The 22,687-nt window shown below is 44.3% G+C and overlaps 1 protein-coding gene across 1 annotated transcript in view; it reads left to right on the top strand.

Moving 5' to 3' along the window:
• The window catches only part of Nup210l (nucleoporin 210 like), a 117,204-nt gene that overhangs the window by 72,231 nt on the left and 22,286 nt on the right, over window positions 1-22,687 (top strand). Inside the window, exons 21-31 of the mRNA XM_021157946.3 lie at window positions 3,268-3,396; window positions 5,700-5,827; window positions 7,234-7,366; window positions 11,337-11,399; window positions 12,618-12,797; window positions 13,127-13,207; window positions 13,728-13,859; window positions 16,700-16,858; window positions 17,281-17,372; window positions 20,606-20,780; window positions 22,054-22,229. Coding sequence (XP_021013605.1) covers window positions 3,268-3,396; window positions 5,700-5,827; window positions 7,234-7,366; window positions 11,337-11,399; window positions 12,618-12,797; window positions 13,127-13,207; window positions 13,728-13,859; window positions 16,700-16,858; window positions 17,281-17,372; window positions 20,606-20,780; window positions 22,054-22,229 — 1,448 coding nt within the window. The remainder of the gene's footprint in view (window positions 1-3,267; window positions 3,397-5,699; window positions 5,828-7,233; window positions 7,367-11,336; window positions 11,400-12,617; window positions 12,798-13,126; window positions 13,208-13,727; window positions 13,860-16,699; window positions 16,859-17,280; window positions 17,373-20,605; window positions 20,781-22,053; window positions 22,230-22,687) is intronic.

Raw genomic sequence — 22,687 nt, 5'->3', positions numbered from 1 at the left:
TCACATTTGTGTGTGTGTGTGTGTGTGTGTGTGTGTTGACAACTTGTAGGGATCTGTCTCTCAGGCCGTCAGCCATGGCAACAAACACCCTTACATCTTGACTGACTTTCTGATCCTAGTTTTTTAAGACAAGGTCTCAAACAGCCTGTTGTAGAAATTATTTAGTCCTGACCTGGGGTTTCTACCCCACCTTTTACCCTTCCTGAATAAAAGACACACACAACCTTTATATCCCCGAGTTATTACTATGTTATCTAGGCTGCTCTTAACTCCAATTGGTCAACCCTCAAGGCAGTATTTTCTTGACTCTTAATGTCTTCTTCATGGCTGCTTCTCTTCCTCCTGCTCCTGAACCTTCTTCTTCCTCATGGTCTCTCTCTGAGCCCCAAGCCTAGGGAATCTAAACCCCACCTATGTCTCTTCTGCCTAGCTATTAGCAGTTTTCATCTTTATTTACCAGTCAGAAATAACTTGGGGCCAAGGTGTATGTGTAGACTCTCTCATGTCTCTGGGACAACAGGTCTTGGGGGTCCTCACTTAGCATTACAATATATAGCAAAAGACCAAACCTCAGTATAGCCCAGGATGGTGTAGAACTTATTATGAAGCCAAAGATGACCTTAAACTCCTGACCCTTCTAAGTCGTCTACCTCCTAAGTGCTGGTATTTAAGCTTGGACCACTATGCCCAACCCAAAACACTCTTTTTTTCTTTGCATTGCATTATTCTTGGTTACATATGGCCATTTCAAAGCAAATGTATAATGTATCGCCCTTTCTAGCCCTGTCCTCCTGAGTATATATATATTAAAAGTGTGTGCCACCACACCTGACTTGATGTGCTCCTGAATTGCTTTTGTTTCACTTTGTTTTTTCAAAGGGTTTTTAAGACAGGATCTCACTGGTTGCTCTGTCTGGCCTGGTACTCATTATGTAGACAAAGCTGGTCTTGAACTCCCAGAGATCCACCTGCCTCTGTCTCACAGGTGCTGGGATAAACCGTATGTGTCACCATATATATATATATATATATATATATATATATATATACATATATACACACACACATATATATATGTATATACATACATATACATTCACACACACACACACACACACACACATATATATATATTTGGGCATATATATATTTGCAACTTTGGGCACCTGAGATGGAGGAGGCGGTGTCTCTGCCTTGGATTGGGCCTTGGCCTTTGGCTGGCAGTCTTGGACTCTGGCAGTGTAACCGAGAACACACTTTTCATGTTTGGGGTGGTTGATGAAAACACACCCATGGACTGGACAGAGCTTGTGCGGGGACCCTTCAGCATTAGGGGTATGACCTCACTGGGTTTGACAAGTGCCTTTACCCCTCAGGACAATCACACTCTTTGCCTGCAGCTTCTTCAGGCCTGTTTTTTGTGTGTGTGTGCTTTCTGACAAAATGCATGTTCCTTAGGAACTTAGGGTTCATCCCCCTTAAGAGATTTTTATCTTTGAGCTCAAGAGATGACTCGGCAGTTAGGAGCCCTGGTTACACCTTCAGAGGACCCCAGTTCAATCTCCATGGAAATTTACCAATATAATTTCATCATACTGTTGTCATGAAGGGATGTTGCTTTTGTCAACGGTGTTTCCTACATCTACTGAAATAACCATGTGATCTCTCCTTGAGTCCGTGTAGGTTATGGATGACATTATTAACTTGTACACATGGAACCAGACTTTCATCGCTGCGCTATTGATTACTGGGAGCAATCTTTTTTATGTGTTCCTTTTTTTATAATATGCATTGATGTTTTTCCCGAGTGTATGTCTGTATGAGGAACTGGAGTTACAAACAGTTGTGAGCTGCCATGTGATTGCTGGGAATCAAACCCTTCTGAGGGTGCTCTTAACCGCTAAGCCATCTCTCCAGGCCTTGATGTGTTCTTTTTTGTTGTTTTTTCATTTTTGTCTTTCTGAGACCTGGCCTCTCTCTGTGTAGCTCTGGCAGTCTGGGAACTCACTCTGTTGATCTCTCTGGATTCAAACTCACAGGAATCTGCCTATACCTCCCTAATGCTGGGATTAAAAGTGTGTGCCACCACACCTGACTTGATGTGCTCCTGAATTGCTTTTGTTTCACTTTGTTTTTTCAAAGGGTTTTTAAGACAGGATCTCACTGGTTGCTCTGTCTGGCCTGGTACTCATTATGTAGACAAAGCTGGTCTTGAACTCCCAGAGATCCACCTGCCTCTGTCTCACAGGTGCTGGGATAAACCGTATGTGTCACCATGCCTGCCTATAATATTTGTGTCTAATGAAATGTTTATTACTAGTCTTTAAGTTGTGTGTGTACACATGTTTCAGTGTATGGGTTTATGCACATGAATGCATGTGGCCACTCAGGCCAGAGGAAGGCACCTGATCCTCTGGAGCTGGAGTCATGTCATAGGGTGCTGAGGACTGAACTGGGGTCCTCTGCAAGGACATTGTGTGCTCTTGACCACTGAGCCATCTCCCCATCCCCTGCCATATTTGCTTTTAAAATTGGAGACTGGGACCCTAGGTGTGGACACAGGATGATCTAAAGACTCTGTCACACAGTAGCTTCAGTACAAAGAGAGTCTGTTAATTCATTTCCACTACCGCCTGCAATCATAGCTGTCTTAGGGTTGTGATGCTGTGAAGAGACACCATGACCACAGCAAATCTTTATTTTTTTTTTTTTGTTTACTTTTTTTTGAGACAGGGTTTCTCTGTATAGCCCTGGCTGTCCTGGAACTCACTTTGTAGACCAGGCCGGCCTCGAATTCAGAAATCAGCCTGTCTCTGCCTCCCAAGTGCTGGGATTAAAGGCGTGCACCACCACGCCCAGCTGACCATAGCAACTCTTATAAAGGACAGCATTTCAATGGGGCTGGCTTACAGTTAGAGGTTTAGTTCATCAGAAACCATGTACCACTCTGGGCTTAGCTTGCACATAGGAGACCTCAAAGCCCACACCTACAGTGACACACTTCTTCCAACAAGATCACACCTACTCCAATAAGGTCAAACCTCCTAATAGTGCTATTCCCTATGGGCCAAGCATTCAAACACAGCACGTGAGTCTGTGGAGGCCATGCTTATTCAAACCAGCACAATAGCACATGTGCATTTGATGTTTATCCATGAAATCTGTTCCCTGCTGATAACGTGTTAGGTGCTACTGAATTTCCATGTCCTTAACCTCTGTTTCCATGTGTGGTTTTGCCTCGACTAAGCACCACCTTCTTCCTTCCAGTTAGTTCCAGCACATCCTGGATTTCTAACCCTGGAAGTGTATGACCTGTGCCTGGCCTACTTGGGTCCAGCAGTGGCCCAGATCAGGGTGGCAGACATACAGGAGGTCGAGCTGGATCTGATCGATAAGGTGAGAGTTGTTTTTCTGATGAAGCCAGAGAGGTGTTTCTTGTCAGAAATGACAAGCTTAATTCATTGCCCTTACAGTGTCTTAACCCAGTCTCTTCTCAGCTACAGTTCCCGCCAAGACCTTAGACTAATAAAATGCCAGCCCTTAAAGATCACCGTTCTCCGGTCCTTTTGTCCATTGTCCCTCAAGAGCGTGTCCTCTTCTGCAATCAACTGTCATCTTCTCCACAAAAACAAATCAAATGAAACAAAAATCATCATTCCAATGTTAAACGTAGTGAAAATGAAGATAAATAAAATGGGCGCTTTTTAGGAGGCTGAGCTGATTTATTGTTTGCTGAGAGGGAGTCTCACCTATAGCCCAGGCTAGCCTAGAACTCACTATGTGCAACCCATACTGTTTCGGTTTCTCCCCAATTCTCCCAATTGCTAAGCTTCAGCCTTAATTCGGGACTGATAAGCAAAATGTTAAAAACACACTTAAACCAGGCATGGGGATATGTATCTGAATCAAAAAGATCAAGACATTGTGGTCACTCTAGGCTTCATTGGAAGACCTTGGTTCAAAAACTAAAAGGGAGTTGTGAGGAAAATATAAGCCTAGTGCAATGCTAACAAAAAATTAATTTTAGAATATCCAAGAAGGAGCATGTCATGGTGGTACATGCCTTTAATCACAACAGAAGCAGAATCACACAGATCTTTGTAAGTTCAAGGCCAGTCTGATCTACATAGGGAGTTCCAGTACAGCCAGAGGTACATAGAGAAGCCATTTCTCAAGAAAACAAAAAAAGCTGGGTGGTGATAGCACATCCCACACTGGGGAGACAGAGGCAGGAAGATCTCTGAGTTTAAGGCCAGCCCGGTCTACCAAGTGAGTTCCAGGATAACCAAGGCTACACAGAGAAACTGTTCTCTCTCTCTCTCTCTCTCTCTCTCTCTCTCTCTCTCTCTCTCCATATATATATATATATATACACACACATACACACATGCATACATATACATATACATATACATATACATATACATATACATATACATATACATATACATATACATATACATATACATATACATATACATATACATATACATATGGGTGATTCAAAATAGGATTTCTAATGTGTATGCCTGACTATCCTAGAACTTGCTCTTTAAACCATGCTGACCTTGAATTCATAGAGATCTATCTGACTCTATCTCCCAAATTTGGGGATTAAAGTCGTACCCTACTATCTGGCTAATAAATAAAATTTTAAAATCCTAGGAAAGACTGGGGATATAGGTCAGTCTATAGAGTCCTTACCTGGACTGCATAAAGCCCTGGGTTCATTCTCCATACCAATACACCAGGTGTAGTGGTGCAAGTTTATAATCCCAGGAGGTGAGGACATCCACTGAATAGTGAGTTCAAGGCTATTTTAGAATACAAAACCCTATCAAAGCAACAACAAAATCCAAAAGGAGGGCATAGAGGCTAACTCCTACAATCTCAGAACTCAGGAGGCTAAGATTGCCATAAGTTTGAAGCTAACATGGGGCACACAGTGAGATCCAGACCAGCCTAGGCTACAGGGTTAGACACTGACTTAATGAGAAAGAGGGAGAGGGAGAGGGAGAGAGAGGGAGAGAGAGGGAGAGAGAGGGAGAGAGAGGGAGAGAGAGGGAGAGAGAGGGAGAGAGAGGGAGAGAGAGGGAGAGAGAGGGAGAGAGAGGGAGAGAGGAGAGGGAGAGAGAGGGAGAGAGAGGGAGAGAGAGGGAGAGGGAGAGAGACGGAGAGGGAGAGAGAGAGAGAGAGAGAGAGAGAGAGAGAGAGAGAGAGAGAGAAATCCCTGAATGCAGGAGGTAGAGTCAAGCAGATCTCTGTGAGTTCAAAACCATCCTGTTCTAAATAATGAGATTTAGGCAAGCCTGGGCCACAGAGTGGGGAGGGAAGAAGAGACACAGGCAGAGATGGATAGCTAGGTGGCTCACTGGTAAGAGTACCTACTGCCAAGCTTGAGGTTACCTAGACTCGCAGGTGAAAGAAGAGAATAACTCCTGCAAATTGTCCTCTCATTTCCCTGGCACTATGGTACATACAGGTGTGCACATACATTCAAGTAAATACATGTGATTAGAAAGAAGGGAGTGAATGAATCCATGAAGAGAGAGGGAAAGATGGGGACAACAAACAGTACACACAGGTTCATGGTAAATTGACCATAGGCATACCAGGAACATCTGGCATGCACAGAAATGTCTGCCATCCTTACTTAACGGACGGATCCCTGTCACTTGCTGTCTTTTCTCAACTACTAGGTCGAGATCGGTAAAACCGTGTTAGTGGTTGTGAGGGTTCTTGGCTCGTCCAAACACCCTTTCCGGAACAAGTACTTCAGAAACATGGAAGTAAGGCTGCAGCTGGCATCTGCCATCGTCACCCTGAGGTGAGTGCCACTCAGTACCTCTTCTCTCCTACGATGAGAGTCTCCCTCCTCGTGGCCTCTCGGCTTCCCTGAGTTTAGTCAGATTGTTTTCTGTCCTTTCTGTAGTTTTCTTTGAACATACTCAGTTCTCTGTCATTGTTTCTGGGAAGTATTCATTTAGGCTGGGTGCTGTGGTGCACACCCGTAACCCCAGCACTCAGGAGGCTGAGACAAATATCACAATTTTAAGGCCAGACTGAGTTATACAGGACTCCCTCAAAAGTTAAAATAATGGGGCTAGAGAGATAGCCAGTGGTTAGAGCACTGGCTGCTCTTCCAGAGGATCTGGGTTTGATTTCCAGCACTTGCTTCGTGGCTTACAGCCTGTCTGTAGCTCCAGTTCCAGAAGATCCAACACCCTCTTCTGGCCTCCTTGGGCACCAGACACACAAGTGATACACAGACATGCATGCAAAGCAAACATGTAAAATAAAAGCATAAAATTAAATATTAAATTAAAACATTCAAGATCCCTAAATCACAAAAATATGTCATTTAGTTTAAGCACTAAAATATGTCATTGCTCTTTTTGTTTTCTAAAACTCTCCTTGGATGTTATCTTCTGGGAGTGCCTTAACCTGGAAGACCTTCAAAAATTGGCTAACAAACTTTCTATCAAGTCTCCTTCAAAAAAGAAGGCATACAAGAATTCCCTGAGGGGGGCTGGAGAGATGGCTCAGCAGTTAAAAGCACTGGCTGCTCTTCAGAGGACCTGAGTTAAATTCTCAGCAACCACATGGTGGCTCACAACCATCTCTAATGGGATCTGATGCCCTCTTCTGGTGTGTCTGAAGACAGCTACAGTGTACTCATATAAATAAAATAAAATAAATAAATAAATCTTAAGAAAACAAAAAAGAATCCCCTGAGCACAGTGGCTTACACCTGTCATCCCAGCCTGGGGAGGTGGAGACAGGAGTGTGAGTTCAAGGCCATCCTGGATTAGATGAGATCCTGTCTCAAAATACAAAGAGAAAGTGCTCGGGAATTTGGTCCTCACAATGCTGCCACTATTCTTATCACACTTAATCCTTTCCGCCTGGAAGAAAGGTTTTGCTCCCCAGGAACTTGTCGTCATTGCTGGCGATTAGTCTTGACTCTGGAGAATCATTTTCTGGAAGGTTCATTTAGCAAGAATTAAAATACATGAAGCATCTTAGAAAGATGAATTACTGAGCCTTCTCAAAACCAGACCTCAGCAGGGCTTACAGGCATTGTTAATTAATCCTTTACTCCCAGCACCAGGAGGCAGAGGAAGGCTGATCTCTGTAAGTTCGAGGACAGCCAGATCTGCATAGAGGGATGCTGTCTGAAGCAAACAGACAACTGCCAGGTCTTTCTCACTGGTACCACATGGATCTTTGCAGACTAATGGAAGATCAGGATGAGTACTCTGAAAACTACATGCTCCGTGCTGTCACTGTTGGACAAACCACACTTGTAGCTATTGCCACAGACAGAATGGGGAGGAAATTCACATCGGCGCCTCGGCATATTGAGGTGGGTAAAGTCCCTCATGTCCTCACGTCACAGCATTGGCCTTCCCTGGTTTTGTTTTTGGTTTTTTGGGTTTTTTTGTTTTGTTTTGTTTGTTTTTGTTTTTTGTTTTTTGAGACGGGGTTTCTCTGTGTAGCCCTGGCTGTCCTGGAACTCACTCTGTAGACCAGGCTGGCCTCGAACTCAGAAATCTACCTGCCTCTGCCTTTCAAGTGCTGGGATTAAAGGCCTGCGCCACCACTGCCAGGCTATACATTAATATCTTTTGCTGGGGAATTTCCTGTGTATAATTAACTACTTTCTTCCCTCCAAGATTAATAAACACATGGGACATAGTTCTTGTAGAAAGTTTAGAAAGCACACACAAAAATTTTATATGTATATATGCATGTACATATATCTGCATGCATGAGCTGGTGAGTGCCTGATCTGAGGGCTGACGCCACTTGAGTTCATGGAAAACACAGTAGAGAGAGAACCGACTCCTGGAAGTTTCCTCTGCCTCCACACATATGACATGTATACACATACACACTAATAAAAATGAATTGATAAGCCAGGCATGGTAGCATCTGCCTTTAGTCCTAGCACTGGGGAGGCGGGTGGATCTCCATGAGTTTGAGGCCAGCCTGGACTACATAGTGAGTTCCAGGGCTACATAGTGAGACCCTGTCTCAAAAAAATCACTAAAATTAATCATATTCACTTCCTCTCAACCTTTTTTTTTCATTTTTTTTTAACATTTTCTGTGTGTATAAGTGTTTTGCCTGTGTGTGTCTGTGCACCATGTAGAAAGTGCAGAAGATAGGCCAGAAGAGGGTGTCAGCTCCTCAGAGACTAAAGCTACTATCTTAGTCAGGGCTTCTTTCTTTTTTTATTTATTTTATTATTTTTTTTAGAATTTTTTTTAAAAAGATTTAATTATTTATTATAGGATTACACTGTAGCTATCTTCAGACACTCCAGAAGAGGGAGTCAGATCTCATTAAGGATGGTTGTAAGCCACCATGTGGTTGCTGGGAATTGAACTCAGGACCTTCGGAAGAGCAGTCAGTGTTCTTAACCACTAAGCCATCTCTCCAGCCCCCTCTTTTTTATTTTATTTTATTTTATTTTAATTAGGTATTTTCTTCATTTACATTTCCAATGCTATCCCAAAAGTCCTCCATACCCTCCCCCTACCCTTAGTCAGGGTTTCTATTCCTGCACAAACATCATGACCAAGAAGCAAGTTGGGGAGGAAAGGGTTTATTTGGCTTACACTTCCATACTGCTGTTCATCCCCAAGGAAGTCAGGACTGGAACTCAAGCAGGTCAGAAAGCAGGAGTTGATGCAGAGGCCATGGAGGGATGTTCTTTACTGGCTTGCTTCCCCTGGCTTGCTCAGCCTGCTCTCTTATAGAACCAAGACTACCAGCCTAGAGATGGTCCCACCCACAAGGGGCCTTTCCCCCTTGATCACTAATTGAGAAAATGCCTTACAGCTGGATCTCATGGAGGCATTTCCTCAACTGAAGCTCCTTTCTCTGTGATAACTCCTGCTGTGTCAAGTTGACACAAAACTGGCCAATACAGTTACTGACAGTTGTGAGCTGTCATGTGGGTGCTAGGAATCAACCCTGGGTCCTCTGGAAGAAGAGCCATTGTTCTTAGCCACTGAGCTACCTCTTCAGCTTCTCTCTCTCTCTCTCTCTCTCTCTCTCTCTTTCCCTCTCTCTCCCTCTCTCTCCCTCTCCATCGGATTATCAGATTCCTAAGCTCAGTGATTCTCCTGCCTCAGCCTTCTCAGCACACAACCACAGGCATGTTCCAAGCTCTTTGCATAGGTATATTTTGTGTTATGATAAGGTCTCACTTTGTAGCCCAGGCTGGTTTAGAACTCACTATGTAGAACAGGTTTGCCTTGAACCCAGAGAGAGCTACCCATTTCTGCCTTCCAAGTCCTAGATTAAAGCATCATCACCATGGCTGGCCTCTGAATAATTTAACATAAATAATAAAACTTTTTTTAAATTTTTTTTGAGACAATATCTCATGTATTCCAAGCTGGCTTTGAACTCATTATCCTGAGTGCTGGGATTACGGGCATCTACTACCTACATTCCATTTTATATGGTTCTAGGAACTAAACCCAGGGCTTCGTGCATGCTAGGTAGGTCCTCTAACAACTGAGCTACATCCCCCACCCTACCTACAGTTTTAGTCTTATATAAAAAGTAATTTCCTAGAGCTGAGAGGATTGCAGCCAAAGCATGGAGACTTGAGTTCATTGCCCTGTGCCCACATGAAAAGCCAGGCCTATCATGCACCCTTCATCCCAGGCCTGGGGAGGCAGAGACAGGCAGGTCCAGAGAGCTTGCTGAACAGCCAGGCTAGCTCAGTTATTAAGCTTCAGGTTCAAGGAGAGACTCTGTCTCAAAAAAATAAGGTAGAGAATGGTTCAAGAAAGTTGACCTCTGACCTCCACAAACATGTACACAATGCACACATATACAAACATGAAGATGTTACCTGTAACTTTAACAATCCGGCGAATGTTTATACAAAGTAACTTCTTATGCCATTAAAAGATTACTATAGGACTGGAGACGCGGCTCAGTGAGTAAGAGCACTTGGAAGACCTAGATACAGTTCCCAGCATCCACAGGACAGCTCACAAAACCATCTCTAACTCCAGTCTCAGGGGATCGGACACCCTCTTCTGACCACATATATGCAGGCAGAATACCCATACATATAATGTAGAATTTCTTTTTAACTTTCAAAAAGATCATTGTAAGACAAAAGCAGGAGGACTGTTGCAAGTTCAAGGCCAGCCTTGTCTACTTAGTAAGTCTCTGGGCAAGCCAGAGCTGCATGGTGACACGGTCTGCAAAACCAAGATTGATAGATACTTGAAAGATAGAGAATAAAGTTGTAGCTCGGTGGTAAAATGCTTGCCTAGCATTCACAAGACCCTAGGTTCTATCCCTAACATGAAAAAAACAAAACAAACAAAAACCAAAAAGATGACTGTCAGCCAGACTTTTACTTTTTTTTTTTTTTTTTTTTTTTTTTTTTTTTTGGTTTTTTGAGACAGGGTTTCTCTGTGTAGCCCTGGCTGTCTTGGAACTCACTCTGTAGACCAGGCTGGCCTCGAACTCAGAACTCCACCTACCTCTGCCTCCCAAGTGCAACTTTTACATTTTTAAATGATGTATTTACTTTTCTTTTTTTTTTTTTTTTTTTTTAAAGATTTATTTATTATATGTAAGTACACTGTAGCTGTCTTCAGACACTCCAGAAGAGGGCGCCAGATCTCGTTGCGGATGGTTGTGAGCCACCATGTGGTTGCTGGGATTTGAACTCTGGACCTTCGGAAGAGCAGCCGGGTGCTCTTACCCACTGAGCCATCTCACCAGCCCCTGTATTTACTTTTCTTTTCTAAGTCTTAACTGGTGTTTTGCCTGCATGTGTGTCTGTCTGAGGATGTTGGATTCCCCGGAACTGGAGTTACAGTTGTGAGCCACCATGTGGGGGCTGGCCACTGAACCTGGGTTCCGCAGAAGATCAGCCCTTCTGAACTCTCTCCAGCCCCCATATCTTTGCATGTTTTAAGCTGATATACTCCTGAGAATACCATGTTGTTTTCTCTACCTTATGGAAAAGAAGGAAGCTTTAAGTATAGTCTTACCTTGTTTACATTTACTTTGTGTGGGGAAAGGGCCCTCATGCCACAGACAGTTTGTGGAAATGAGAGGGACCAAACAGGGGTTGTCAGGCTTGGGAGCAAGTGCCTTTTACCCTGTAAATAGAATCTTAATGAGTAGGCAGAGTGAGGTGCTTAAACACCATTGAATGGGTTTGCTGATATAAATAAAACCAAAGTGCGTAGTGTGGTGTTTTTGTTTGTGTGCTGTGAGCAGTTTCCTGAGGTCAGGGCTACAAACAGCAAAGCCCACAGTGGCTGATGCTGCCCCTTTGTTTCCTCCAGGTCTTTCCTCCATTCAGACTAGTTCCTGAGAAAATGACCCTGATTGCAACTAACATGATGCAGGTGATCTTTCTTATGGTTTGTTGGTGGGTTTAGTTTAGTTTAGGGGTTTTTGTTTGTTTGTTTCTTGTTTTTTTTAAAGATTTGTTTATTATTATACAAAAGTACACTGTAGCTGTCTTCCAACACACCAGAAGAGGGCACCAGATCTCATTATGGGTGGCTGTGAGCCACCATGTGGTTGCTGGGACCTTCAGAAGAGCAGTCAGTGCTCTTTTAACTGCTGAGCCATCTCTCCAGCCCTCGTTTTGTTTTTTAAAATAATTTATTTATTACTTTTGTAAGTGCATTGGTGTTTTGCCTGCATGTATATATGTTTGAGGGTGCCAATCCACTGGAACTGGACTTACAGACAGTTGTGAGCTGCTGCGTGGATGCCAGGAATTGAAGCTGGGTTCTCTGGAAGAGCAGTCAGTGCTCTTAACCACTAAGCCATCTCTCCAGCTCCTTAGTTTTGTTTTTGGAGACAGGACCTTGTTATACAGCTCAGGCTAGCCTCAAACTCCTCACAACCCTCCAGCCTCAGACTTTCAAGTCCTAAGATTGCAGATATATGCCTGCGATCTATGACAATCTATATCAAGTATAGATGGTTGTTTTTTAATATTGAAGTTTATTTTATTTGATGTGTATGAGTGTCTTACTTTTATATATATATATATATATATATATATATATATATATATATATATGTGTGTGTGTGTGTGTGTGTGTGTGTGTGTGTGTATCACATGCAGTACTCAAGGATGCCAAAAGAGGCATCAGGTCATGGACCTGGAGTTTCAAATGGTTGTGAGCTCCCTGCCATATGGGTGCTGGAGATTGAACCTGGTCCTCTGGAAGGGCAACTAACGCTCTTAAACGCTGAGCCATCACCTCTCCAGCACACTTGAAAGCATAAGAAGTGCTTTTAAAGTAGAAAACATGACTTGCCTTTTCTGTTTTACATGCATACATAACTACTGTCCTCCACTGAATGCCCAGCACAGCTGGGTCTAATGAAGAAGAAGGTAAGTTCTCTGGTCCATGATGCATGTGGCACAGGACTCTTGGAGTCCTGTGGGTCATTTGCAGCACACATTTCTTCTACACACACTTATGTTGATGCGGCATGTGCTAGCCTGGAAGTAGAGGAAGTCAAGTTACTTGAAAAAAATATTTAAAAAAAAGAGGTGTGACTTGTTCTGTTCTCTGGCAGTCACTGGTCTTTCTAAATTCCAGATAATCTCTGAAGGTGGCCCTCAGCCCCAGTCCATCATTCACTTCTCTATCAGCAATCAGACTGTAGCTGTTGTTAACAGGAGGGGGCAAGTTACAGGGAAATCAGTCGGCACGGCCGTGCTCCACGGTACCATCCAGACAGTGAATGAAGACACTGGCAAAGTCATTGTGTTCTCCCAGGTATCCTTGCTGTACTGTTTCTGCTCTCGAATCTTGGGGTGATGGGTGCAGGTAACAATGAGGCTGCCAGCAGACCAGGAGTATCTGGGGCCCTTCATCTGGCATAGAAAACATGTGGGCTTTAGTGGAAAACTCACAGAATTCTTGGCACTGTCGTAAGATGTGATCCCTATCCTTATAGAACTTTTTCAAAAGAGCAAAATCACACATACATGATAGGGTTTGTTGTTGTTGATCATCAGAAACAGCATAATGAGCTAGTTTGTAAGCATCTCTGTCAGCCCACAGAAGCCTCCCTGGCCTAAACTTGCCCTCCACCTGTTGAGCAGGATGAAGTCCAAATCGAAGTTGTCCAGCTCCAGGCTGTTAGGATCCTTGCAGCTGCGACCCGACTCGTCACGGCCACTGAGGTCAGTTGCACAAAGCAAGTGCGCATGTGGGGCCTCCTTCATTTCTCTCTCCTTCCCCCAAGTCTGCTGCTTTTATTTTTTTTAGGATTTATTTATTTTCAGTGTTATGCATATGGCTGTGTATATCTATGTACCACATGCATGCCTGATGCCCACAGAGGCCAGAAGAAGGCATTGGATTCCCCTAGAACTGGAGTTACAGACAGTTTTGAGCTACCATGTGGGTGCTGGGAATGGAACCTGGGTCCTCAGGAAGAAAACCCGGTGCATTTAGTGGCTGAGCCATCTTTTTAGCCCCTAAATGCGCGCTTTCCTTGATACAGGGTCTTAGGTAGCCCTTGCTAGCCTGAAACCCAAGATGATCCTCATGCCTCAGCCTCCAAACTTCTGGGATTCCAGGTATGTGCCATCATGTCCAGCTCTGAGGTTGGGATGAGAGCCGTGCTCTGGCTCACTGTTGGGATAATGCTAGGCAGGCAGGGTATGCGATGCGACAGACACAACAGCACTTTCTTTTCAGATGCCGGTTTACGTCATGGGGGTGACGAGTACCCAGACCCCTTTCTCCTTCAGCAATGCCAGCCCTTCGCTCACGTTCCACTGGTCCATGAGCAAGAGGGATGTGCTGGACCTGGTACCCAGGCATTCAGAGGTAGGAATCCACCTGTTTATATATTGCCATGAGAGTTTTAGGATTTATCTTTAGGTTTTAATTACAGAGGTATACGTGAGTGCAGGCGTCCTTGGAGGCAAGAACCATCAGGTTCCCCTGGAGCTAGCATCCCAGGCAGCAGTGAGCTGGGGTCCTCTGCAAAAAGGGAATGCTCCTAACTGATACTCTTCGGCCCTTGACCTCCCACAAGTTTTTTGGGGGGAGGGGGTCACAGGGAGTATTAGTATTATTTAGTACTGGCTGTCCTAGAACTCACTGTGTGGACCAGGTTGGCCTTGAACTTGCAGTGATCCTCCTGCCTCTGCTTTCTGAGCGCTGGGATCCCAGGCACAGCATCATGTCTGGCCCACCTGAGGGGTCTTTTTGTTGTCCAACATTATGAATTGTTTATTATTTAGGCTTAAGTTGTCATAATTTCATTAATGCAAAAGCTTATCATTTAAAAAATAATTATAACAGAAGCAGGAAAATGTAGTTTATTTGTAATTCAGACAAAGGACAAAAAATAGTAACACAGTGTCCTGTTTCTGGAATTTATTTTTGCCCAGGAACTTAAAATTCAGTCTGGAATGATGTAAGCATCAGCTTCTCTTTTGTAGATTTGTGAATATTCACATCTGAGAATTTAAATCTCCAGAGTCTCTTCTGGTCGCTGATGACATTTCTCGGCCTGATTATGTCAGTTTAGTGCATCAAGGACTTTAGTGCTTTCTGTAACTCGGTGACGTGCATGAAGTCTAGGCATGAGGTCCCGAGTGTTTAAATTAAAAAAAAAAAAAAAAAGACTGTCTTTAAACTGAGCATAATGGTGCACAGCTTTGATCCTAGCACTCTTTGGTAGGCAGAGGCAGGTCTCTGAATTCTAGTCTAGCCTGGTCTACATAGCAAATCTCAGACTAGCCAGAGCTATACATTATTTCCAAATTAATTAATAAAAAGAAAGAGACTTTTAAGTTTTGAAAATGATTTTCATGCCCATCCCATCACACCTCACCCTGAAGCCTGGACAAAGACAGAGGAGAACCACACCGACCTCCAGAGGGATGCCTTTCTTCTCTCCCATTTCATCCTCTACTGTTTGAAACCATCTTTAGAAGCCACTTGCGCCTCTTCTGTGAATGACTGACTTGGAGATCACACAGAAGGACGCTTGGAATCTTGCCAGTCTTGGCTGACCAGCACAGAGCCTTGCCTTAGGCTGCCCATGCTTCTGGGAATAGGAAGGGAAATGAGGGAAGAAAGCCAGTCCTTAAATGGGGTGTGGTGGAATATACGGGGTGGGGGGGTGCGGGGGGGGTGTTGTTTAATATAAAAGTCACTTACTTTTACTATTATGTGCCTTGGTCTTTTGCCTGCATGTACATACATCTTTGTGAGAGTGTCAGAAGTTCTGAATCTGGAGTTACAGACAGGATGAGCGGCCATGTGGGTGCTGGAACCCGCATCCTCTGGGAGAGTGCCAGTGCTCTTGTGAGCCACTGCTTCTCCAGCCCTGCTAGAACACACTTGGAACCCTAGAATTTAGGAGGCCGAGTCGAGAGGATTGAAAATGAGGCTAGCTTGGACAACATAGTGAGACCCTTTCTTGGACGTGGGGAGGGAGGGAGGGAGGGAGGGAGGGAGGGAGGGAGGGAGGAAGGAAGGAAGGAAGGAAGGAAGGAAGGAAGGAAGGAAGGAAGGAAGGAAGGAGAAAGAAGAAAAGCCCAGTGTGGTGGTGTATCCTTATAATCCTGGCACTAGAGAGGTGGAGACAGGAGGATCAGGAGTTCAAGGTCATCATGACATACATAGCAAGATCAAGGCTGGTCTGGAGTATATAAGACTTTGTGTCAAGGGGCTAGAGAGGTGACTCTTCCAGAGGACCCAGGTTTGATTCCCAGCACCTGCATGGCAGCTCACAATCATCTAAATCCAGTCCCAGAAGATCCAACACCCTCTTCTGGTCTACATGGGCACTGCACACACACACACACAGAGTACACAAACATACATGCTGGCAAAACCCCCATACACATAAAATAAAAATGAAAATATTTGGACTGGCAAGATGGCTCAGCAGTTAAGAGCACTGGCTGCTCTTCCAGAGGTCCTGAGTTCAGTTCCCAGCAAGCACATGGTGGCTCATCCTGTTACATCAGTAACAGGATGTGATGCCCTCTTCTGGCATGCAGGTGTATATGCAGATAAATCATCCATATACATAAAAATAAATATATTTTTTAAATCCCATACACATAATATTTTTTAAAATCTCAAAAAACAAAAAAGATTTGTCTTACTTTTTAAATGAGAATAACTAAGAAAGAAAAACGGAAGATCATATTTCAAAAATAAGAGTAAGGGAGAAGAGAAGAAGGAGAAAGAGAAAGGGGGAAGAAGGGAAATTACTAAAGGGGAGAAAAGAAAAGAGAAAAGGAAATAGGAAGTCAGAGAGGCCAGGAGGAGAGGGAATAGCAGGCACGCCGTACCATACAAGTCCAGCTCTGAACTCTGTAAGTATCTGGAAATGATCTTGGACTTTTTTTTGAGACTACTATTATGTAGCTCTGACTGTCCTAGGACCCACCCCCATGTGTACCTGGCTGGCCTCAGAAGCACAGAGATCCACCTGTGACTGCCTCTGAGCAATAGGATTAAAGGCCTGTGCCACCACAACTGGCTACCTTGAACTCTTGATCCTCTTACCTCTGCCCCTTGAGCACTCCTCCAGGCCTGCCGAGCTTGGGATGGAGCCCAGGCCTCTCTGTGTGAGAAGCAAGCACAGAGCCTCCAGCCCAGCCCCCAGGGATGCTTTCTCAGCCCAGCCCTTTACTTTCTAGGCATTTCTACAACTTCCAGCTGAGAACAACTTTGCCATGGTTGTCCACACAAAAGCAGCTGGCAGGACCACGATCAAGGTCACGGTCCGCAGTAAGAACAGCTCCTTTGGGCAGTTGGAGGGGAATCTGCTAGAGCTGTCCGATGAGATTCAGATCCTGGTAAGCACCCACCTAGATCCTGTTTCTAAATGAGGAAATGTGTGTTGCTAGGCCCCCGCTCTGGCTTATAGCAGTAACCAAGCTCTCACACGCGTTCTTCACTGCATCCTAGAAGAAAAACTGAGCACGTGCTGCCAAAGCCTGATAGCCTGAGTTTGATCCCCTAAACCCACATGAAAAAGGCAGATACAGTGAGGGGTGCACATCTGTAATCCTAGGACCGGCCAAGAGATGAGAGGCTAAGACAGAATCCCTCAGAAGCTCTGGGCCAGCGCCTGGAGAACTCCTGCTTCAGTAGGGTTGGAGTTGCCCTCTGACCTCCACACAATCCCCACTGCATTGCCCAGAGACCCACCAGATGTAAACAGATAGCATAACTTGTCCTCTCCTGAAATAAGGGAAAAATTCTTTTCTCCCATTAGGTATTTGAAAAACTTCAACTTTTCTATGCAAACTGTCAACCTGAGCAGATTCTGATGCCTATGAATTCTCAGCTCAAGCTGCACACCAACAGGTAAGGCAGAAGAAGGAAAGCAGGTTCTGACATGAAGAAACTTCAGTACAGTGTTGCACACAGGGGCTGGAGAGGTGGCTCAGCAGGTAGAGTCTCAACACTGCCCAGCAAGCCACTGGAGCACAGACTATAAAACTGTCCTCTGACCTCCACCCATCTCCATCTCCGTCTCCGTCTTCTTCTCCCTCTCCCTCCCCCCTTCTCTCTGTCTCTGTCTCTCTCTGTCTCTGTCTCTCTATCTCTCTCTCCCTCCCTCCCTCTCCCTGATAAATAAATTTTAGGGCTGGCAGTGCTTATAAAGGTGCTTAGGGCACAAGCCTGATGACCCAAATTTGACCCAGAACAAAAAAGCAAGATGTGAGGCATCTGGTGTGGAGTAGAAAGTACAGAGGAAGAAACAGCTCGCGCACACACACATACTAATTTTAATATATATAGGACCAGTCAATGAGCACTTGGGAGACAGAGACAGGCAGATCTGTGTGAGTTCAAGGCTAGCTTGGTCTACAGAGGGAGTTCTGGAACAGACAAAACTACACAAAGAAACCTTGTGTCAAGGAAAAAATTTTTTTGATGTTTTTAATTGAAATTGGAAAGAGCTACCATTTACTCTTAAGTGATTTTTCTAATCTGAATAATGTTTCAGGGTTGAAATAATTTATACAACATAAACATAATCCAAAGGTGTGTGAGTGTATATAAAAGTGTATGTGTATGAATATGTGTGTATGTGAGTGTGAATATAAGAATATATGTGTGTATGAGTATGTGTGTGAATGTGTAAGAATGTATGTGTGTGAGTATGAGTATATAAGAGTGTATGTGTGTATGAATATATGTATGAGTGTGTGTGTAAGAGTATATTGTGTATCTGTGTATGTATGAGTGTGTGTATATATAAGTATATTGTGAGTGTAATTGTGTAAGAGTGTGTGTGTGAGAGAGTGTTTGTGTGTATGCTTGTATGTATGTATGTATGTATGTATGTCCAGGCACATTCCACAGTGAGCATGTGGAAGACAGTGCTCACCTTCAGCAATCAATTCTCTCCCTCCTGATAGGATCCTAGGATCAAAATCAAGTTGGTCTTTTATGTCAAACACTTTTCTTTTTTACCAAGTTGCTATTTCATTAGCCCATAATAACCTCCATTTTGTATTTTGAGACAGGGACTCATAATGTCCAAGCTGGCCTCAGCTCCTTCTATAACTGAGGGTGACCATGGACTCCTAATGTTTCTGCTTCTACCTCCTCAGTGCTAGGAGTACAGGTGTGTGTCACCATGCTGACTTTCCATGAGTGTTTGGGACAGGGTCCCGACATCTTGTTCCTGCTACCCAGCTCCCCAAGTGTAGATACAGCTGTGTGCCACCACACCCCATTTAGTTTTTTAAAAGAATTTTTATTTATTTTATTTACATGAATACAATATAGCTGTCTTCAGATACATCAGATGAGGGCATCAGATCCCATGACAGATGGTTGTGAGCCACCATGTGGTTGCTGGAGATTGAACTCAGGACCTCTGGAAGAACAGTCAGTGCTCTTAACCACTGAGCCATCTCTCCAGCCCCCCGACCCCATTTATTTTTACTCTTTGACTGTTGTGAATGGTAATGCTGTGGACATCATTCATGCATGAGTGTTTGTTTAGATATCTGCTTTCAATTATTTTGTCCAAATAATTAATACTCAACAGGATTTGACTTTTAAAGAGAAAAGCATAGGCCTGAGGTTAGCAGCATATGCCTGTAGTCCCTGCACATTAGGATGTAGAGACATGTGCTGGCTAGTTTTATGTAAAGCTGACACATGCTAAAGCCATCTGAGAGGAGGCAACCTCAATTGAGAAATTGCCTCTATAAAATCAGGCTGTAGGCATTTTCATAATGACAGATGTGGGAGGGTCCCGTCCACTGTGGGTGGTGCCACCCCTGGGCTAGTGGTCTTAGGTTCTATAAAAAAGCAGGCTGAGTAAGCCATGAAGAGCAAGCCAATAAACAGCACCCTTCCATAGCCTCTGCGTCAGCTCCCACGTCTAGATTACTGCCCTGCTTGCTTGAATTCCTGCCCTGACTTCCCTCAATCATGGACTGTTACTAGAAGAATAAGCCAAACAAACCTTATTCTCCCCAAGTTGCTTTTTGTGTGTTTCATCACAGCAATAGAAACCTTAACTAAGATAAGACAGGAAGATCAGGGATTCAAGGTCATCCTTGACTATATAGGGAATTTAAAGTCAGCCTGGAATACAGGAGACGGGGGGTGGGGGGGACACAGCCAAAGCTGGGCATGATGGCTCATAGCTGTATATGTCAGCACTAGAGAGGTGGAGGGAGAATCAGGTGTCATGTTAGCCTGTAGCTACATAGTGAGCCTGCCTGGGTTACATGAGACCTTGCCTTAAAACACAGTTGTATAATCTTTGGGCCTGGTTACTTTTGGTGTGTGATTTTTTTTTCTTTTTAGTTTATGACTTTTGTGGGGGAGGACTTTTTTTTGTATGGGGGAACAGGGTCTCTCTTTGTATCCTGGAGCTCACTGTGTAGACCAGACAGGCCTCAAATTCACAGAGATCCACTTGCCTCTGCTTCCCAAGTGCTGGGATTAAAGGCTATCATGCCCTCTTCAAGGGTTTCATTTTCCTTTTTTTAAAAAAAGATTTATTTATTTTATGTATATGAGTACACTGTAGATATCTTCAGACACACCAAAAGAGGGCATTTGATCCCATTACAGATAGTTGTGAGCCACCATGTGGTTGCTGGGGATTGAACTCAGGACCTCTGGAAGAGCAGTCAGTGCTTTTAACCACTGAGCCAGCTCTCCAGCCCTATTTTCATTTTCTTTTCTTTTTTTTTTTTTTTTTGGTTTTTCGAGACAGGGTTTCTCTGTATTCCCTATTTTCATTTTCTTAGTATTTGTTTTTCTTTTCTTTTTATATGCATGTGCGTGTTGTTGTATGAGCTGACATGCTCTCTGTGCACTGCTTATTTTTTTTAAGTTTTTAGTTTTCTGAGATGGGGTTTTCCCATATAGCCCACGCTACCCTAGAGTTCCCTCTATGGTCTGGGTTCCTTTCATAAGCATTGCAGTCCTCTTGCCTCAGCCATCGATTCGCGCAGAAGTACGGGCGAGCCAGCACACTCAACTCTGTCTCATCGGTCTTCACCTGCTTCCCTCCGATCAGCCAGGGCTCCCCAGAGTGCCTGCTTGCTCTGTTTATCTCCTAGAGAAGGCGCAGCCTTTGTGAGTTCCCGTGTTCTCAAGTGTTTCCCTAATTCCTCTGTCATTGAAGAAGATGGTGGAGGGCTGCTGAGATCTGGATCCATTGCGGGTACTGCAGTATTGGAAGTCACTTCTATAGAACCTTTTGGAGTCAATCAAACAACCATAACTGGAGTCCAGGCGAGTCAGGGACTAAATCAATAAAATAATGGGGCCTGTGGTATAGCTTAGTACTAAGAGTCCTTGCCTAGCCTGCGGAAGCTTGGGGTCTGATCCCAGCACCTCTAAAACTAAGTAGATGGAATGCCATGGCCTGGGAGGAATGTCCTCTCCTGAGAGTTAAGAGCTTCTCTGGAAGACAAGTGAGCGTGTCAGAGCAGATCCTGACGTGGCTTCAAAGCATCATATTAAAAGAGACCTTCACGCCCTTGACGGAAGGGATTAGCCTACAGCTTTGCAGAGACGAGTGAGAGCAGAGTACAGCAGTGCTTCTGTTAGAAGCTGGATTTGAAGCTGGCTATGGTGGTGCGTGACTTTAATCCTAGCACTCAGCAAGCTGAGACACAAGGATTGTTGCATAGTCAAGGCCAGCATGGATTACAGAGTGAGACTATATCTCAGAAAATAAATAAATGTCTGACTTCTCTAGAGAATTAAAATTTTTAGAGTGAAAAGAGGCCTCAGAAAACTTGTTGGCTTCCTGGCTCGGATCAAATGTAGAAAAGGATCCAGAGGCATGTTAATCTAACGCCAGTCTTTCAGAGATTGGATATGTGCTGTATTCCAGCCCATGTATTAGTCCTGCTATGTACATTACCTCCTTTTACTATAGAGCTATGAAGTGACAAACTGGGATCAGATTGTTTCTTTCTTACTGCAATATAGCTTTCATACTATGAGAAAAATCTACTGTCTTCCTGATAACAGTCACTCAGTGATAGACCCCAAGCACTCTTCGGAGAGTAGATCAACCCCACTCCAGCCTCTCTTCACCTGCCAGCTTGAATATGAAGCAGCCATTGCCTGTATTTCCTTTCACTACAAGCATGTCAGATCAAAAGCTCTTTCCTACACAGGAATACTGGGGCTGTGGAGATGGCTCAGTGGGTACAGCATTCACACAAGCCTGAGTTCAGATCCCCAGAACCGATGGAAGAGCCAGATGCAATAAATAGTGCAAGCATCTGTAATCCCGGCGGGCCTACAAGAAGTGGGAGGCAAAGACCAGAGAAACTGCAGGAACTCAAGGGACTACTAGCCTGGCTTAAATGGCAGTCAGGAGGCCTGGTCAAGATAGGAAGGCAGGGGACCAACACCAGACAGTTGTCCTCTCATCTCTACACACATGCCACACATACCCTCAAGGCTTGTGGCCTCGGTTATAGATTCTAGAGTGTGATAGCAGCTCTTTACCAGTGGTATTCTCTGTACTAGTGGGTTTTGTCTCCCACAGGTAGCACCAGTGACTTACCTTCGATTGAGCAGCTACCCCAAGCTATACACAGCACAAGGAAGGACCCTGTCAGCCTTTCCTTTGGGCATGTCTCTCACCTTTATTGTTGAGTTTTATAATAACATTGGAGAAAAATTCCACACCCACAATACTCGGCTTTATATGGCTCTGAACAGGTATGGAGGTCAAGGGGGCGTGGTTGGCAGCGCAGTAGAAACCTGACAAGTTAACTCAGTGTTCTCCGGCAGTTTCAGCAGATTCCTCTTACACTCTGAGCTTGGAATCCGACCTCGATTTCTTCTGTCAGAATGAAAATAACGAGCCACGGGTGGTAATACAGGCGTGGAATCCCTGGAATAAGGAATGTGGAGTGGGAAATCTCTGAATCAAAGCAAGCAGAGCAAGCATGGACTCCGTGCTTAGCAATGAGTTCCAGTCCAGCGTGGGCTACAGAGTATAATCCTGTTCTAAAGTGCAGGAGGCTGAGATGACTAGAAATATAGCTTAGAGGTAGAACACTCTAATACATGCAAAGCAATGGTTTGTTCTCAGCAACACACACACACACACAGCCAGAACCAAAGAGTGTCCTCAGCTGGGCTTGATGCCTGTAATCACAGTACTTAGAAGGATG

This window comes from Mus caroli, unplaced genomic scaffold (assembly GCF_978045245.1).
Source record: "Mus caroli unplaced genomic scaffold, Mus_caroli_1 scaffold_3, whole genome shotgun sequence".
Classification (NCBI taxonomy): Eukaryota; Metazoa; Chordata; class Mammalia; order Rodentia; family Muridae; genus Mus; species Mus caroli.
The sequence above is the reverse complement of the archived record's forward strand: the minus strand, read 5'-3'. Positions and strand labels throughout refer to the sequence as shown.